We start from the raw sequence: 17,179 nt of genomic DNA, 5'->3' as shown, positions 1-17,179 counted from the left end.
GCTGAAGCTGATCGCATTGGTTCTCAAAGGGTACTTTTCAATGTCTACCAGTCCAATCCAGCTTCCCATTTTAGATCCGATTCTGATACTGCAGTTGGTTCCGAATCCGACTATCTACCATCCGATTGGTCTTTGGTACTGAACGAACAAACGAACACTTTCCAGAAATTTACAGGCTTATCATCACTTACCAGAAGCAATTCGTCATGCAATATGTGCAAAAAGAAGACAAACAGCTTAATATAAGATAGCCTGATTACATGAATAACAAACTTGCAGGTATCCTGATATCAGGAGAGTCACTTCAGATGATGCAGATTGCCTGAAACTTAGTGGCTGAAAATGTACAACCTTACGGCAAGCCGTAAATAACAACTTATTCTCCAGACTGAAGAGATTGAAGAAGTATTATCTTTGCATAGCACCGGTTAGATTTTTTCCATTTCCCGCTGCCTTGCTCGCTCCATTTTCCTTTTCCGCCATTCCTCCAGAGCTGGAACAACCAACAGAAGACACATGAAAATAAGTATCACTTACGTTACATGGCACCCTTAGCATGAGACTTCGATACATGGATGGCAAAAGAAGAAATAATTTTTACTAAGGAGAAAGAAAACTACTGAGATATATGAGACAGTCAACCGATGTTGCCCATGACAGCGGCTAGCCAATACAACCCAACAGACCGATCTGTTAGGTGCGGAAAGCTACCGCCTACAAGAGTGGACGGAATCACTCTGACACCACTCTGCCCGTTCTTGATCGCTTCTCACGGGATTCGAACACGGGACGTGTCGTGCCCAACTCTGATACAATGACAGCGGCTAGCCAATACAACCTAACAGACCGATCTGTTAAGTGCGGAAAACTACCACCTACAAGAGTAGACGGAACCACTCTGACAACCCATGGATGAACTGTAGCAATTTTGGCATGTTTTGAAAATTTCATTTTTTGCATAGATGGAAAGAACTAATTAGGAGCTACAGGGTCTAAAAATAAGTCAGATGAATATAAAATCATTCAGTTCTCTTTTCTTACTGGTGCTCTACACATGCACCCAAAAAATAAATAAATAACCCTTACATTTCGACACTTGAACAAAAGATCACGGTAACGACCCCTTGATGTGGAGCCCAAAGAACAAACCACACAACTTTCCATTTCTTATATAATCTAAATGTTTGTAAATGTGTATGTATAAGCTGATTCTATTAGCAACCCATTGACCAGTCGAAGAGATTGTCAACCTCTTACTAGTAAGATATAATAGAAACTACTGAAACAACAACATACTTCACACAAAAAAAAAGATACTAAGAAGAAGATTCTCCTGAATGCTAGTCAAGTCAATCCAAAAGTGCTTTCTTTGTGAAGCTATTCATTGCATCATTAAAATTGGTTGAGCTGGTACATATTTGTTTCAGCATTTACCAACGGAATAACAGATGCATTGAAACAAGTAACCAGAAGCCATCAAAACAGTATCGTTAATAATCCATTTACTCCGAGATGGATTTTTTTTTTTTGAGATAACTCAGAGATAGATTAACTAATCCAGTAAATGAATGTAACGGATTCAATCATCTGGCTGCGAATTTCCATAATTTCAACAAAAAAATTATCAAAAATTTTATTCACTGAATTAGTTTGCATCTTTTATTATTTATATCAGTTGTACATAGAAAGTAGCTCAATTGACTAGTTGATGGCTCATGGAACAAGTTGCAAGGACCAAGATAATCATGAGCAATATGATGTGAGTTGCAAATATGGCTTAATCTCACTACAAGAATAAGACTCAAATAATCCAAATGCTTATTTCTAAACCTATTGGAATTAGAGAAAAATGCAGTATCAAGAAATAAAATTATTAAGAGAAATCTCACAGGATTGAATGCCATAGGCTCTTCCCTCAATAGGTACTCTATCCAGAGTAAGTCCTAACCAGAATGATTTTGTCTTGGTTGTACTGTTGGAATCAGTTGCGGTGTTGTATTTGGTTTAAAGTCGAAATCTAATACCACTGCTCAACCAACTGAGTGGGGCATCACTTGGAGCAAAGTGCCCAGATCTGCCAACTCGGTTGCAGACAAACTAGCTACATCCGGAGTCTCCAAAGCTACCCTCTGTACTAGGATTTCTCTTGATCTCAGAAGAAAACTATGCTCTTGTATGTTATGTTTTACTCTATGATGTACTAGTATATTATGCTGTATTAATTCTACTTTCTTAATAAAAGCTTTGCACCATTTCAAAAAGAAAAAATCCAATACCCAGTTTCTAATGTGAAGTGTTGCACAAGTATTCCCAAAGGAACTGTCTCAGGGGCATAAATCAAAAAACATTCTTCTCACAAGGAAACTCTTCCAAGCACTAAAAACACTTTGAAAACATTATATTCAGATAGAATGACAAGTTTGCTGGGCAAAAAAGTCAACTAAAATATTCAAAAACCACCTGGTGGGGCCTAGTTTTTCTAGCATTCTCCATGAGGATAGACTGGTGGTTAATGCCTCCATCTCTCCACATTGTTCCTATTTCATCACTTCTAATCTCTACCATGACAATTCAGACATATATCCACTTTAAATAGTTGTAAAGTACAGAATAAGGATCTCATGTTCTCACCTTTCTTACTGTTAGCGTCATTCAGAATACGAAAATCCTGCAACCTCTTTGAAAGATCAACTGCTGCGGTCTTCCTGGGAACATTTTCTTGCTCTGATGTTTCAGGATCCGTGTATGCTTCTTCTTTTATCTCTCTCACCTAGGTAAGTAAACTAGGTTTTTGTGTTCAATTCAGGAAAAATCATAGATAAAGAAACAACCTATTTGAAGAATAAAACTCATTCCAGAAGCGCTTCAGCAAGTGGACCAACACTGTGAACCTAGTATTTAGACATCTCTTAATCTCTCTCCTTCTTTCCCTGATTACCCACAGACCAGGTTCTTCCTCACTATGGAATTTATTGGGCTTAATACACAAGCAGAACTCAAGCACAGCCTAGTTCAACCAAATTATGGAAGAACCTGATGAAAAATACTGGATCTACAGACTTCTTTGTCAGTAGGAACTGCCAAAGTAAGACACTGAATCCCAGATGCATGCTTGTTCAAGCGGTGAATACATCAGGCTATATTCAATGAGAGGCCAAAAGCTAATAAAAAGACCATGTAAAAAATTCTGTGCTCTATCTAATCCATAAAAATATTAAATAGATAAGATCATCCAACCAAACCATTTTTTTGGGTCATGGGCCTTTTTAAAAAAGAAATATGCTACTGCCTCCTCAGGACATAGTAGAAACCCCAGAAAAGCTTAAATATGTGCCTTTGCTAAGAATGACGAGTTGTTTCAAAAGACAGTCGGTCAAGAGTCAGTTTGGGGCACTCCAAAACTATTTCCTAAAATAGAAACAACTCCAGAACCTGCCTTCCCAAAAAGTATAACAAGGAGAAGCCTTTAGCTTAACCTAGAAAAACAATGCACATAAACAACAAAAAGGTGCATTCAACATTTTCTAGCAGGTTTTTTGGAATTTCAAGCGATGCCACCAGTCCTTTGTACTTAAATAAAATTACAGCCAAACTTGGCCAAGGGGGTCTCGTCCCAGAACAAAATTACCTCTCTCACTTCCTATTGAAACTATACGTACTCTCTTGATCAGTTCTAAGGGCTCCATTGCACGGCGCAACCCTTCAGCCTCCATGATGTACCTCCGGTGTGCTGCATATAGAATATGATGAATAGAAGCAGAATTTACTAGCACTAGATGATGCTTATTATCCAATACACCAAAAATTGATAAATGAAAAAACTACAGTAAACTGTAATTTGCCGAGACTCGGAAACTTAAGGATTGTATGAGACGAAAAAACTTCAAATGCAGACTGACACATCAAATTCAAATATTAGAAAGGAAGTTTTTTTCCAATAAAAACCATAACTTGGACCAATAATTGATACATGCACGATACAGGAGAAACGTCCAATCAAATGGCAGCTTAAAGCATAGAAATGACATGCATCCCAATTTGATAAAACCGGCATGTATGCACAGATAGCTTCTAGAAGCTACGGTACCAACATTTCCTTCTTCTCTTTCAATGAAACGGGTAAGTCATGTAATAGTATTTCCTAATCCCCCAAGCCTTCTACAATGAACTGCATAAGCAGGCAATATCGCGAGGACAGGAGTTAAAATGTTTCTCATTTGATTTTTCAAACAGCTAGGAGAGGGCAAGAATTTCACGAAATTGTTAAAATTCAAATGATTAAATTTCGAAAGAAAATAGGGGGCGTCCGACGGTAAGTCAGTCTAAGCATCGATGCGTGATTGCGTTCCACGCAAAAAAACAAAACACTTAGCAATCCAGGTAAAAAGAAGAAAAAAAGAAGAAAAAAAAGGATGTCGGCGTACCCAACACATCTTCGGAGGTTTTCCGGCCGGAGCCTCCAAGGAAACCTTGAATCAGGAGAAAGACTGCTGCAAGATTAAACAAGCAGACGACGATTGTAGCATTTCTGAAAGAGAATCTCAGCCGCCATGATTGATGGTTTTCCATACCAGCTTCAACTAGAAATATATCAAGGTACAGGCTTCCATCAACTCAAAAACTCCATAACACCAGAAAAGACAGAATCGCGAAAAAACCCTATATCGAGAAGAGGAAGAAGATTTGGAAGCGTGAAGCTTCCCTATCTGTGGCTCCGTTTGTCAAGCTTCCCTGTCAGCAGCTTCTTTTGTCGTGTCTACTGCCACTTTAGCTGTATAGAAGTCGCCCGCCGACTCCGATCGTGCTCCCCCTCAAGTCTCAATTTGCAAAACTAAAAAACTACAGACCGTTAACGTTGGAAGCAAAATGGGCCCACGAGGAATAATGCTTTACTTACCAAGAAAGGTCGGCCAGGACCCACACATAATTTGAGTATTATAAAGAGGAGAGCCCGTCTATTATTTATACTATTTTCGGTTCAAATGAGATAATTTGGAAATAAATAGGGTAAAAAATAATTAAATTTTTTCCCAAAAATAAAATTTAGTAAATTTCAAATTAACAAAAAATAGAAAAAATTTACATAAATGACCCGAGGTCTCACAAATATCAGCAGTACGTATTACATTCTCAGTACTTGGGTAGTATTCGAAGAATTGAGAAGAGTGAAAAAGGATAAGATCATCCTAAACACTTAATATCCTTTCAAATCATGCAATGTGTCGTAAAGACGAAGAAGACTAGTTGCAGTACAGGGAAGGTTAGATGCGAGTACAGAGGTGTACTTCCATGTCCGATGCAACTGGTTGCAGTACATCCGAAGACTGAAGTAGTAGTACTAGCAGACCCAAAACGCTGAATATAAAAGAAGACCGATCATCTCGTCGAACAGAGAAGTAGAGGGAGAAGGGAGCTCCAACCGGAGCGACCTGGGAGCACATGAACGTCGTCGAGAGATGGCACCTTGCACAGCCATTCGCCGATTTTCATGTGTTCTCAGGTCGCCCCTGCCGGGCCTGCCTTTCTGGTCGCTTAAACTCCGCCTCTTCTTCAATTACAGGGGCAGCTACGGCTGTGGATACTATTGACGACCAGGAGTTGCAAATTTGTACAGGTAAAAATGCTGTTAGTTTCTTTTTATCGCCATGACCCGTGCTGTAAACACTTATGTTAATAAACCCCAGATAGAAGAGAGGGAGAGTGGGGTAAAAAAGTAATTAATTTGTCTCGGGTTCTGGTTATGGACAAGGGGATAATAAAAGTGGGTGAGAGAGGGATGGAGTGGCTACGTGAGTTCCGATCCGAGTCCACTGTTTCAACTCAGGTTTCCAGGTGCGAGAGTTGTTTCCGAGCCAAGTCTGAACACTGGCGTTCGTAGCTCCTAGTTCGGATAGTAGTATGACATGACCCATCAAGAATGGGCTTTTGAGAAAATAGAATTGACCGTTTTGGGTTTCTTTACGGTAAGTTGGTTTTGGTTTAGGCCCAGGCCTGAGCTAATATCTCGGACCCGGATTGTTCTGTTCGCGGTCCAAATAGTTCTTTAATCAGGTGCGCAGTACGCATAGCATCTTCAGCACTCGTTTTTATTAGCAGAGAACTAGACTCCTTGGATTTGACAAGGCGCAGTTGCGGTCACTTGCCAATCGCCATTTTTCTTCCGTGGTTGCTACGGCGATCCAAGGCGAGGGGAGGGAAGTGTAAGCGGTAAAGCCTGATGAGTGGGCACGACTCCAAATATTTCTCTACCACGAAAAAGGGTGAGATCCCCGAGCTCAAAGATGAGCTGAATTCCCAGTACAAGGTAATTCCTCTTTCAGAAACCTATCTTTGCGAACGACAACATTATGTAGTTTTTCGTACATCTCTTGCCTCTGTTAGGTCTGCATTTCGCGGATCTATCTATATTTGAAGCTGATGCCGTAGGATCTTCTTAGATCCGCTAGTATTGTCGTTAAATTCCATTTGTATGGGGATTTGCTTTAGTGATTGGCGGTGCCAACGGACGTTGATTTTTATGCGTTGATACCGTTTCTGTTGTCTTTGTTTTTCTATTGCAAGTATTTGATATAAGTGTGGTGATTCTCCTGAATCAAATGGATCAGCGGAATCCACGGTCAAAGTTTTGGGAAAAGTTGTTATAATTGGCTATCTTCGATGCTTAAGAGATAATTAAGTAGGTAGTGTGTTTGTAAAACCATTGGAATTTATAGAGAGGATTGGCATCTCGATCCTTTACAGAATTGGACTTTCGTGGTCTATATTCATAACTTTTTCATCTCCTAGAACCGTTCGTTGCATTAGCGCTATTTTTATTAGATATTTTCATTTTCAAGTGGAGGAGACCTCCTGTGAGTATTGTTTGTCAAACTACAGGAGCTCCACTTGATAAAAACACGCTAGTTACTTGTTCTGTGCCAAATGTAATGTAGTCATTCATTAAAAGTTTTTATGTGCATTACTTTGTCTAACTCTAATCTGCATGCTCTATCATGTTCCTGCAAAAATTCCTTGCCTGTATAAATTTGAAATATTGGTGTAGGGTGATAGGAGTAGCATATTTTATTGAATCCAGTCTGCTGTTTGTAGGAAACAGAATTAGGTTATATGGTGGGTTGCTTTTTTAAGCAACTCATTATCTGGCACCAACAACAGCACTTTGTGCATTTCTTTGAGGCCTTTGTTCTGATGGTTCAATTGCTTAGTTGATACTATCTAGGGTTGAAACAAAAATACGCAAGAACACTTTCAACTTACATCTGGAAAACTTTGAGAATGTTTCCAGTATACTATTTTCCATGCTCAGTTGTAGAGAAGAGGAACTACAAGTTGGCATCATTGGTAGCCTTCTTTTGTATATTATTATTGTAGAAGACTCTTTCTATTTTTGTTTCTTTGTCAAATCATATTACTGAATAGTTCTCTAATTTATAAAAATTTTACTTGTGATGGGTTTGGAATTGGATAATTATTCTGTTTAAATGATATTTGCGTAATGAACATTAACCAGATTATTCCTTGCCAACTATGTTAATCGCATCAGTGTTGTTTAGAGTTTACTCATTTATTTATAGTTGGGTTTTATAGCTTATTTTCTGTGATTGCTTGTAATGAACAACGAATGTTTTTGTAGCTGCTGTTGATGTAGTTGTAGTTGTTAGCATCATATTATTTCTTTTAATAATGATGAGTAGTTGTTATCATCATATTATTTCTTTTACTAATGATGATTCCCTCTCCTGGCTGATAATTATTTTAGTTTCATACTTCCTGCAAGCCTTCCACTTATATGCTATGAAGCTCACCATACTTGAGTGACTTTTCAGGATAAGAAAAAGGATGCTGTAAAAAAAGTAATTGCTGCAATGACTGTTGGGAAGGATGTCTCATCATTGTTCACGGATGTTGTGAACTGCATGCAGACAGAGAACTTGGAGCTGAAAAAGCTTGTCTATTTATATCTCATAAACTATGCTAAAAGCCAGCCTGACCTAGCCATTCTTGCAGTGAATACCTTTGTGAAGGTAGGTGCTGGTGGGGATGCCAGTATGCCCATTGAGCCCCAGTGGATCCACCAATTATGGTTAAAATTATTTCTATTTTATCTTTCTTGATTTGACTGGATTTGATCAGATAGTGATATTATCCAGTTGGAATTTTAAATTTCAATTTAATTTTAGTTTATTTTTCTGATTTTAGTGGATTGGATCAGATAGTGAACTTATCTATTTTCATTTTAAATTTTAATTTTAGTTATTTATAGGCCGTAACAGGATGTTGAAGGCAGCTTTGATAATGAATTTTTGAAATCTCCTTGTTTCAGATCTTTCCCTCTCTCCCTCCCCTTTCTCCTCTTCTTCCCCTTCTTCTTCTTTCTTCTCTATTCTCCTTCTAAATTCTTCTTCTTCTTCTTTTTTTTAATATTTTTAAATTATTCTTCTCAATTCTCCTATTTCTCGTTCCCAATTCTTCTTCTTTCTCTCTATTTTCTTCTTGTCTCTTTCTAATTGCAGCAATTAACCGATATCCGATACAACAATTAAAATTCACGCTTTACGTGCTCGTCCTGCATCAGGTGCCTAAAGTTGGCACCCATGATACTGAACTTAATTTATTGCAGCTTTACAAGATTGTGTTGCAAAGTGTGTTCATATCCTTAATCTGTTGGCAAAGCATGTCTGTGCTGTACTTTTGTACTGCATGGCTTCTTTTGTATGTAGTTCATATTTTTTTATTTATCCAATACTGTAACTTTTACTTGTCCAGATATTTTTGTTTTCCATGTTACAAATGCTTTGCTTCTGCTAACTGGTTTGACTGCCTATTACATATTAAGAGGTGTAATAAAAACTCATTTCTTATAGGGTGAAAGTTCTCAATGATAATGTAATTAGGCTTGTCACAGCTTTTCGTCTTATCAGAAGTGCCATAATTAATCTATGCTGCTAAGAGATGCTTGAGTTGAAAATTTCCAATCTGATGCCTGAGTCTAACGGATTTGTGTGGTGATATCTTTGCCTGCTTGTGTGAGGAAGAGATTCAACAATTAGGATACCTAACATTACAGCTGATAAAGAAAATAAGTAAAGTTCCTATTTTGCTTTAAAAAGTTTTATTGAGTTGTGGCTGCAGTATATTATTTTGGTTAATTTGCCTCTTTATACCTCCTCATTTTTAGCAGAGTGAATCTTTGAAGGCTTTTTTTGTTTTTTAATCCTGTTCTCGGTATTATTAGTGTCTTAAATTTGTCTGTAATTACATGGTGATGACCAAAACAATTTCTTAATGCATAATATATCTGCTGTTAACTAAATTCCATTGACTCGCAGGATTCTCAGGATCCAAATCCACTGATCCGTGCTTTAGCTGTCCGGACTATGGGATGCATCCGTGTTGACAAAATTACAGAATATCTTTGTGATCCTCTTCAAAGATGCCTCAAGGTTTATCTTTTGTTAGTTCATATTGAGTTTTCCAGTTGTTTATTTTTATTGCTTTCATGTTGCTTGACTCATCTTAGTTGATCATGACATTCTCATTTGACTTCATAAATAGGATGATGATCCTTATGTTCGGAAGACAGCAGCTATTTGTGTTGCTAAACTTTATGATATAAATGCTGAGCTGGTAGAAGATAGAGGATTTCTTGAGACCTTAAAAGATCTGATCTCTGATAACAACCCAATGGTAGTTGCAAATGCTGTGGCCGCACTTGCGGAGATTCAAGAGAGCAGCAGTCATCCAATTTTTGAGGTCACCAGTCATACTCTGTCAAAACTCCTTACTGCTCTTAATGAGTGCACTGAGTAAGTTTTTCCGGCTATTTACATTAGTAGGATATTCATAGTTTCTTTTCTGTGGCATTACATGAATTCATATTGGAATATTATCAGATGGATGCATACAAAAACATACATTAGTAAATCTCTAAGTTTGCTTCTGCACATCCTACATTTTGTTGGTTACTATTTGCTACACGGGCTGCATTTGTCTTTTTTTATTTTATTTTATTTTATTTTATTTTATTTAAAGCTGAATTTTTTTGTTGGTAGAATCCTTCCATCTTTGAGATTCTCTCTCACTCTGTGTGTGTGTGTGTTTATATCTGCCTCTCTAAATGTGTGTGTGTGGGTATATGAATATAAATATATCTTTCTCCATCTCTCTATTTTAATTCCTTTCTTTCTTCTGTATCACGTGTTCATATTAACATATTCAACAAGTAAATATTGTCAATTCTTCCGTTGTTGATGTTGTCTGTTTTTGCCTTTTGGTTTATAAAAATGCACACATTTTCAAAAAAAAAAAGAGTCAATTCCTTACTGACAAATGAATTAACATAGACTATCAAAAGTTGAATTTTACCCCATGGATATCTCAGTATAATGCATTTGAACAATTTTGACATAGTTTCATTTTCCATGAAGCTAACAGGATAGATGTACGATCTATTAGCCAAGCTTAGAGAAAATGATGCATAAAAAGTTGGGATCTGCTTTTGCATGTGAAGCTTATGTGTTTGATAAAATTGCGAAAAATAATTCATTAAGAAGGCTCCTTAGGTACTCAGAACTACCATTCATATGAGATACAACAAGATGACTAACAAAACAAAATAAAAAATAATTGTAGAGGGAGAGAAATCCAACAATGTGTTGCTGCTGAGCACATATTTGATGAGACTATGCGGCGGTTGCCTTTGGTCCTGTTGCTGAGTTTGAATGTTCTTATGGTTTGCAGATGGGGTCAAGTTTTCATTTTAGATGCTCTTTCCAAATATAAAGCAGCTGATGCTCGTGAGGCTGAGAATATTGTGGAGCGAGTTACCCCTCGTCTGCAGCATGCAAACTGTGCAGTTGTATTATCAGCCGTCAAGGTGAGTTTATTGTTAGTTTGGCAGCATTATTAGCTACCTTAATTTTTAGAGTCTCTTGGATACTGTTGTCAGGTCAGTTCTTTCTGTGCAGTCATTGTTTGGCAATTATTGTCTTGTTACTATAATGTAGTCATTCAATGATGTTTTTCTTCTGATGCTTTGATTTTCATGCCAGGAGTTATTTCCTTAATGGAAATTTGTTACTGTTATCAATAAAAAAGAAAGAAAAAGTTGAATGGGCAAGTCCTCTCTGACAAGTCAAAGATCATTTCATTGAGTGATTTTTGACAGTTTTATGTTCCCCAGTCTGCTCCTTTCTTCTGTCCTTCCGCTCCAAGTTCAGTTGTCGGGTTATTTGACATATCATGGCTGATGACTCTGAGGATGTGGTAATTCATTTTTCTAACACAATGAAGAGGGCACAAAACCCTCCTTGGGCTCAACAATTTACTTCTCCTTCCAAAGAGATGCAATTACTGCATGGATCTGTAACTCGACTTGATTGCTTAGAGGAGTTGTCTGTCTAGATTTAAAGGCGGTGGAGAAAGGCATGTGGCTCCCCTTTAATGGAATCGTGGTGACCATGTGCAAACAATGCCACCAGACCCCTGGAGACCACCGCCCTTGCTGGGTCAGTTTGCCTCTGTAGCTTCTGCCCTAATTGAGTGCAAGTTATTCAGACTGAAGGCACACAAGCATGACCTATATCATTTGGCCAGAGGATGCACTACTTGTTTACCTCCAATTAATCCTCACACAGCAATGGGGAAGGAGTCTCCAACTGCAAGAGTAGCAAAAGGCACCTTCCTTAGCAAAGGCATGTGAATATGATTAGCAGTCCTGAGCATGTGTTACCACTAGACATAAAGCTGATCATACATGTCCATAATATTCTAAAAGATTAGATAAGTCTCCAAGGTTGAGGGGAGTTTATTTTTGGAAAATAGGGTGGTGGGGATTTCTTTTCTTCCAACCAGTGGCAATTGAAGTGCCTCCCTCTTTTGCTTTTCAATGTTGATTTCACACATGCCCTAGTTTCCATTCTCACACTCGAAACAACTCCCGCTGCTGTGTCTCCCTCTACTGTCACTTCAGCTGAGAAATTCTGGTTGTAAAATTTTATTCCTTGAAGCCCTAATTCCAACATCCACTGAGGCACAACTCTTTAATAGGGCCTGAGAAGATCAGGAGGATAGAGCCTTCATGATTTCTTGTCATTCCTCCCAAGCCAGCTTTCCCCACTTCCCAAGTTGAACTGCTGTCATAGTTTAAATATAATCTGCTCTTAGGGGAGGTAGCCAAGGAGTTGCACGAGTGGGCGACTGGGCAACAAAGGTAGGAATTAGCTTCCTATGCCTCCTGATTATGGATAGGGAATGGTTGGAGGCTATTGTATATGCTTGCCCTCTCTAAGATTGACTGTAGTATATTTTCAATGATACTGAGGGTGGAAGTAGAAGCTCTTTCAAATGTTGTTTTATTCCAAAGAACCACAGGACAACAGCAACTCCTACTTTCCAAGGGCCCTGATCTGTTATTTGATAGTTTCCTTGTGTAACATTGAGCTTTTAGGCTTTTATCTTCTATCTGCTTATTTCTTTACGTCACATTTATGCAGATGATCCTTCAGCAAATGGAACTTATCACTAGTACAGATGTGGTTAGAAATCTCTGTAAAAAAATGGCTCCTCCTTTAGTTACATTACTTTCTGCTGAACCTGAGATACAGTATGTTGCTCTGAGAAATATCAGTCTTATTGTGCAAAAGAGGCCTACCATTCTTGCACATGAAATCAAGGTAAATCTTGAATCTGCAATTTTTTTAATCCAAACTTGTATTCTATGGGGCCTGCCTGATTCAATTCTTTTGTACTATACTTTCTTTTAGGTATTTTTTTGCAAGTACAATGATCCGATCTATGTGAAGATGGAAAAGTTAGAGATAATGATAAAGCTTGCATCAGATAGGAACATAGACCAGGTACAAAAACTTATGTTAACTGTGTCAGAAATGCTTTGCCATTCCATCTTGAATGAACCAGAAATGTTTTTTTTCTGAAATTTTGAAAGACAAAATGTACAGTAGCATAATTTGGTGGGTTTGGTTGAATATCGAGGGAGCTTTTGTCTCCTTAGGACACTAATTGTGTATTTGTAGGTTCTATTGGAGTTTAAAGAGTATGCTACAGAAGTAGATGTGGATTTTGTAAGAAAAGCTGTCCGTGCTATTGGTCGTTGTGCCATCAAACTGGAAAGAGCTGCAGAAAGGTGCATTAGTGTGTTGCTTGAGCTTATAAAAATCAAAGTAAATTATGTTGTTCAGGAGGCAATCATTGTCATAAAGGATATTTTCAGGAGATATCCAAATACGTAAGTTGCAAACCAGTCCATTTTGTTACATTATGTTCTTATATACAGAAGTCTTCTTCAACTTTCTAATATGAACCTTTATTTCTGGGCAGCTATGAATCCATCATTGCCACCCTCTGTGAGAGCTTGGATACTTTGGATGAGCCAGAGGCAAAGGTAGTTTTTTTTTTTTTTTATATTGGTATGGAAGAAACATATGGGGTGATGTGCTCTGTCATTTGAGTGCCTGGACCAAAAATAGGAATAATTATGTGCTTTGGCTGTGGCAGGCATCTATGATTTGGATAATTGGTGAATATGCAGAAAGGATTGATAATGCTGATGAACTCCTTGAGAGCTTCTTGGAGAGCTTTCCAGAAGAGCCTCCACTAGTTCAGCTGCAATTGCTGACTGCTACAGTTAAACTGTTTCTGAAAAAGCCAACTGAAGGGCCTCAACAGATGATTCAGGTGCATTTATTGTCTGGCTAGTCTAGTAATTTTTCTTATTTAAGTATTCAAGATGGGTGTACATCTTATAGCTCAGTAGGCACCTTTTGTAGTTTATGTCAATTTTTGTATGATGTGGGGTGCATATGCTTGATAAATTTGATAAAGTGAGGACCCTTTTCTTTCATTCTGGAAACTTCTTATGAATTCTCCAGTGATCGGTTCTTCAGAACTACTTTTGTTGGTTTCAGACCTTCTATATGGTTCAATTATCCCGCAGGTTGTTCTGAATAATGCAACTGTGGAGACTGATAATCCAGATCTCCGAGATCGAGCTTATATATATTGGCGCCTCCTTTCTACTGATCCTGAGGTATACTGTTGAAATAATTAGGCACTAACAATTCGTTCATACTGATTACCAATCCTTGAAGTTTTTCCTTTTTATCTTAAGCATATCAAAAGTCTCTACTTTTTTTATTGACCCCAGGCTGCTAAAGATGTAGTTTTAGCTGAGAAGCCTGTGATCAGTGATGATTCAAACCAGCTTGATTCTTCTCTCCTTGATGAACTTCTGGCAAATATTGCTACACTTGCTTCTGTGTATCACAAGCCTCCAGATGCTTTTGTAACCCGTGTTAAGTCAGCGATCCAGAGACCTGAAGAGGAAGAGTATCCTGATGGCAGTGAAGCTGGATACTCCGAAACATCCTCTCATGTGGCTGATGCAGCACCATCTGCATCGAGCTCTACTGGAGTTTCAGCTGCCCCAACTAAGCAGGTTCCAGTTGCACCACCTGCTACAGCAGCACCTGTACCAGATTTGCTTGGAGATTTGATTGGCTTGGATGGGGCTCTTGTCCCTGTTGACGAGCCAACAGCACCCTCTGGGTAAGGGCTGGAATGTAAAATTGTATAGTCTCTAATTTTCTGCAGCTAGGACCTAACTTCATGCGTTAGATGCATTTCAAAACTTCATGTATTCAATTTTTTCAAATCAATTGAGTTGTATCATATCGTTTTCTTTGGCAAGATTTCGGGTGATCTGGCAATATGTTTTCATCTAGTGTCAACTTAATTTTCTATTTATAATCTTTCCTTTTCTATGATGTTTCGAAACATTAGGACTACTGGGGTATCTAATCCCATTTGCTCCACTATTGTGGAGCTTAGAGAGGCGGAAGCAGCAAATTGTTTCCACTGAGTTCCCCAACTGCAGCTTTGTTTAGTAGCTTAACTCGTTCTATTCTACTGGCATGGCATGCCCAGTGCAACCCATCATTCTGTTTGTGGTATTTCCAAATCTTTTGTTAATTTGAATGAAGGCTTCTGAAGGCACCAAGGATCGAATGTAAGCATATGTACTTAAATCCATGGGAAAAACAAGTCTTCTAATGCGATGTCTATTCAGGTCTCCTCTACCCATACTGCTACCTGCATCAACTGGACAAGGTTTACAGATAAGTGCACAGCTTACATGGCGTGATGGTCAAATTTTCTACAGTATGCTGTTTGAGAATTTCTCTCAGGTTCCCCTTGATGGGTTCATGATACAGTTCAACAAAAATACGTTTGGTCTTGCTGCTGCTGGGCCCCTACAGGTATCTTCATTTCCTCTTATGATAAGTCTCTCTCTCATTTGGTTCTTTATTCATTGGAATTGTGATTTGTTGCCTCTGCTAGGTTCCACAATTGCTACCTGGAAGTTCAGTTAGGACTCTTTTGCCAATGGTGATGTCTCAGAATGTTTTGGCTGGACCTCCAACCACACTTCTGCAGGTTGCAGTTAAAAACAATCAACAGCCAGTGTGGTATTTTAATGATAAAATTTCCCTTCATGTATTGTTCACAGAAGATGGTAAAATGGAGCGGGCAACCTTTCTTGAGGTCAGCACTTCATTCCACTTCTTAGTATCTTTATTTTCATGGGAATCTTTCATTTGCTTTCCTATGTTTTTACCGAGGTGATCCCTCTCTCCCTCTCTCTCTCTCTCTCTCTCTCTCTCACACCCACACACACACACACACCCACACACACACACACACACACACGCACACACACACACAATTCCTTTCTCCAATTCACTGTCAATGCCTCTTGAGTAGTTATCCATTTTGAGATGACTTTCTTGAACAATGATTACCCCTGATTTTGCTTAGAATTCTAATCTACAAAATCATGTCTTCAAAAGTGGTCCTATTTCTCTTGAAAGGAGATGTAGGATATACTCGCTAGTTAATCTATGTATACCCTCTTTCCCTCTCTGTATCTCTTGATTTGGCAAGAGGATGACCATTCTGTCACCTTGTCCTGTGGCTGATGGAGTCTAAATATTTACCTCACCAGCATCAGCCTGAATACTATGATTGGTTGCCATAACGAGCACAGCCATGATTACCTATGCCATCTGGTGTTTCCTTGTCAGTTTGTGAGGCATGGTTCATGATGAGTTTTGGATTGAAGATGTTAGGTGGTGTGTCTCATTAGTGGTGGTAAAATGTATGTCGAGAGCATGGAGAGATGGAGAGATGGTAGGTCAGGTAGAGAAGTATTTAGTAAAGTTGGGGTTAAATGTCAAGTGAAAAGAGCCACAATGTGAAGTTTTTCCATTTGTCTGTATGAACTCGATTTCTTATTTTGACTTGGGAGGCAGGTTTCTTTAAGGCCCTTTTTTCGGGCACGAATATTCTATTGTAACTAAACATGCTTTTCAAACGTGCAGACGTGGAAGTCTCTTCCTGATTCTAATGAGATTACCAAAGACTTGCCAAATCATGTGATCAAGAGCATGGATGTTACAATTGAGCATCTGGCTGCATCAAATGTGTTTTTCATTGCTAAGCGGAGGAACATGAATCAGGAGGTACTATATCTCTCAGCCAAGGCCCCCCGAAGTACCCCTTTCTTGGTAGAGATTACTGCTGTTGTCGGGACCCCTGGTGTCAAATGTGCCGTCAAGACGCCAAACCCCGAAATGGCTCCACTTTTCTTTGAAGGGATCGAGGCTCTACTCAAATGAGAAATTTTTGTTGATGTTTGTAGTTTTTGTAAAATGTATGGTTTAGATAGTTTTTTGTTCACTTTTCTTTGTCGTTTCTCCTTTTACAGTTGCTTAGAGGGGGGGTTGGGTTGTTGAGGCTATTAAATTTCTGGATGACAACTTGCGAGCTGCATTAATGCAATGTGTTTATATGATTCTTTTGTTTTTACTGTTAGATGAAGCATCTTCTCATACAGAGACCCTGCAAGTGTTTTTCATCGTTATTTGCCTTCACCAGTACATAGTGCAAACGACGCAGTGCGCCATCTTCTGACCAAGCGTGAGCGTGTCACTATCTACTGTCAATTTCAGAGTTGAAGTGCTCTCTCATAGAAAAAAAAAAAAAAAAAAGAGAAGATACCCGCTGCCTGTTTGTGCTTGATGCTCGAATTGAATGAAAGGTGGGCAGTGTTTATACGCGAATAACCTTTAGCCAAAGCGAGAGGCTTATGTCAGTATGATTT

General features: G+C 38.6%; 2 protein-coding genes across 2 annotated transcripts; one reads left to right on the top strand and one right to left on the bottom strand.

Annotated features, from left to right (window-relative positions):
• Positions 1-216: 216 nt before the first annotated feature.
• On the bottom strand, positions 217-4,794 carry LOC137954942 (uncharacterized). The gene is made up of 4 exons (XM_068801836.1): positions 4,425-4,794; positions 3,660-3,730; positions 2,632-2,770; positions 217-493 (listed from the first exon to the last, which is right to left on the bottom strand). The coding sequence occupies exons 1-4, from the start codon at positions 4,567-4,569 to the stop codon at positions 429-431; spliced, it is 420 nt and encodes a 139-aa protein (XP_068657937.1). The 5' UTR covers positions 4,570-4,794; the 3' UTR covers positions 217-428.
• A 1,293-nt stretch (positions 4,795-6,087) lies between these two features.
• On the top strand, positions 6,088-16,923 carry LOC137956076 (beta-adaptin-like protein C). The gene is made up of 15 exons (XM_068803431.1): positions 6,088-6,304; positions 7,827-8,024; positions 9,330-9,443; positions 9,556-9,806; positions 10,741-10,876; positions 12,495-12,674; positions 12,765-12,857; positions 13,035-13,246; positions 13,339-13,402; positions 13,516-13,695; positions 13,955-14,047; positions 14,165-14,565; positions 15,086-15,275; positions 15,358-15,561; positions 16,398-16,923. Exons 1-15 carry the CDS (start codon positions 6,218-6,220, stop codon positions 16,692-16,694), a joined length of 2,700 nt encoding a protein of 899 aa, XP_068659532.1. The 5' UTR covers positions 6,088-6,217; the 3' UTR covers positions 16,695-16,923.
• The last annotated feature ends 256 nt before the right edge of the window (positions 16,924-17,179 follow it).

The sequence above is a fragment of the Aristolochia californica genome, unplaced genomic scaffold (genome assembly GCF_029961685.1).
Source record: "Aristolochia californica isolate CCGP_79_NKW_82.1479 unplaced genomic scaffold, dmAriCali1.0.hap1 SCAF_1, whole genome shotgun sequence".
Taxonomy (NCBI): domain Eukaryota; kingdom Viridiplantae; phylum Streptophyta; class Magnoliopsida; order Piperales; family Aristolochiaceae; genus Aristolochia; species Aristolochia californica.
Note: the sequence above shows the minus strand (reverse complement) of the source record. Positions and strands in the feature narration are given on the sequence as shown.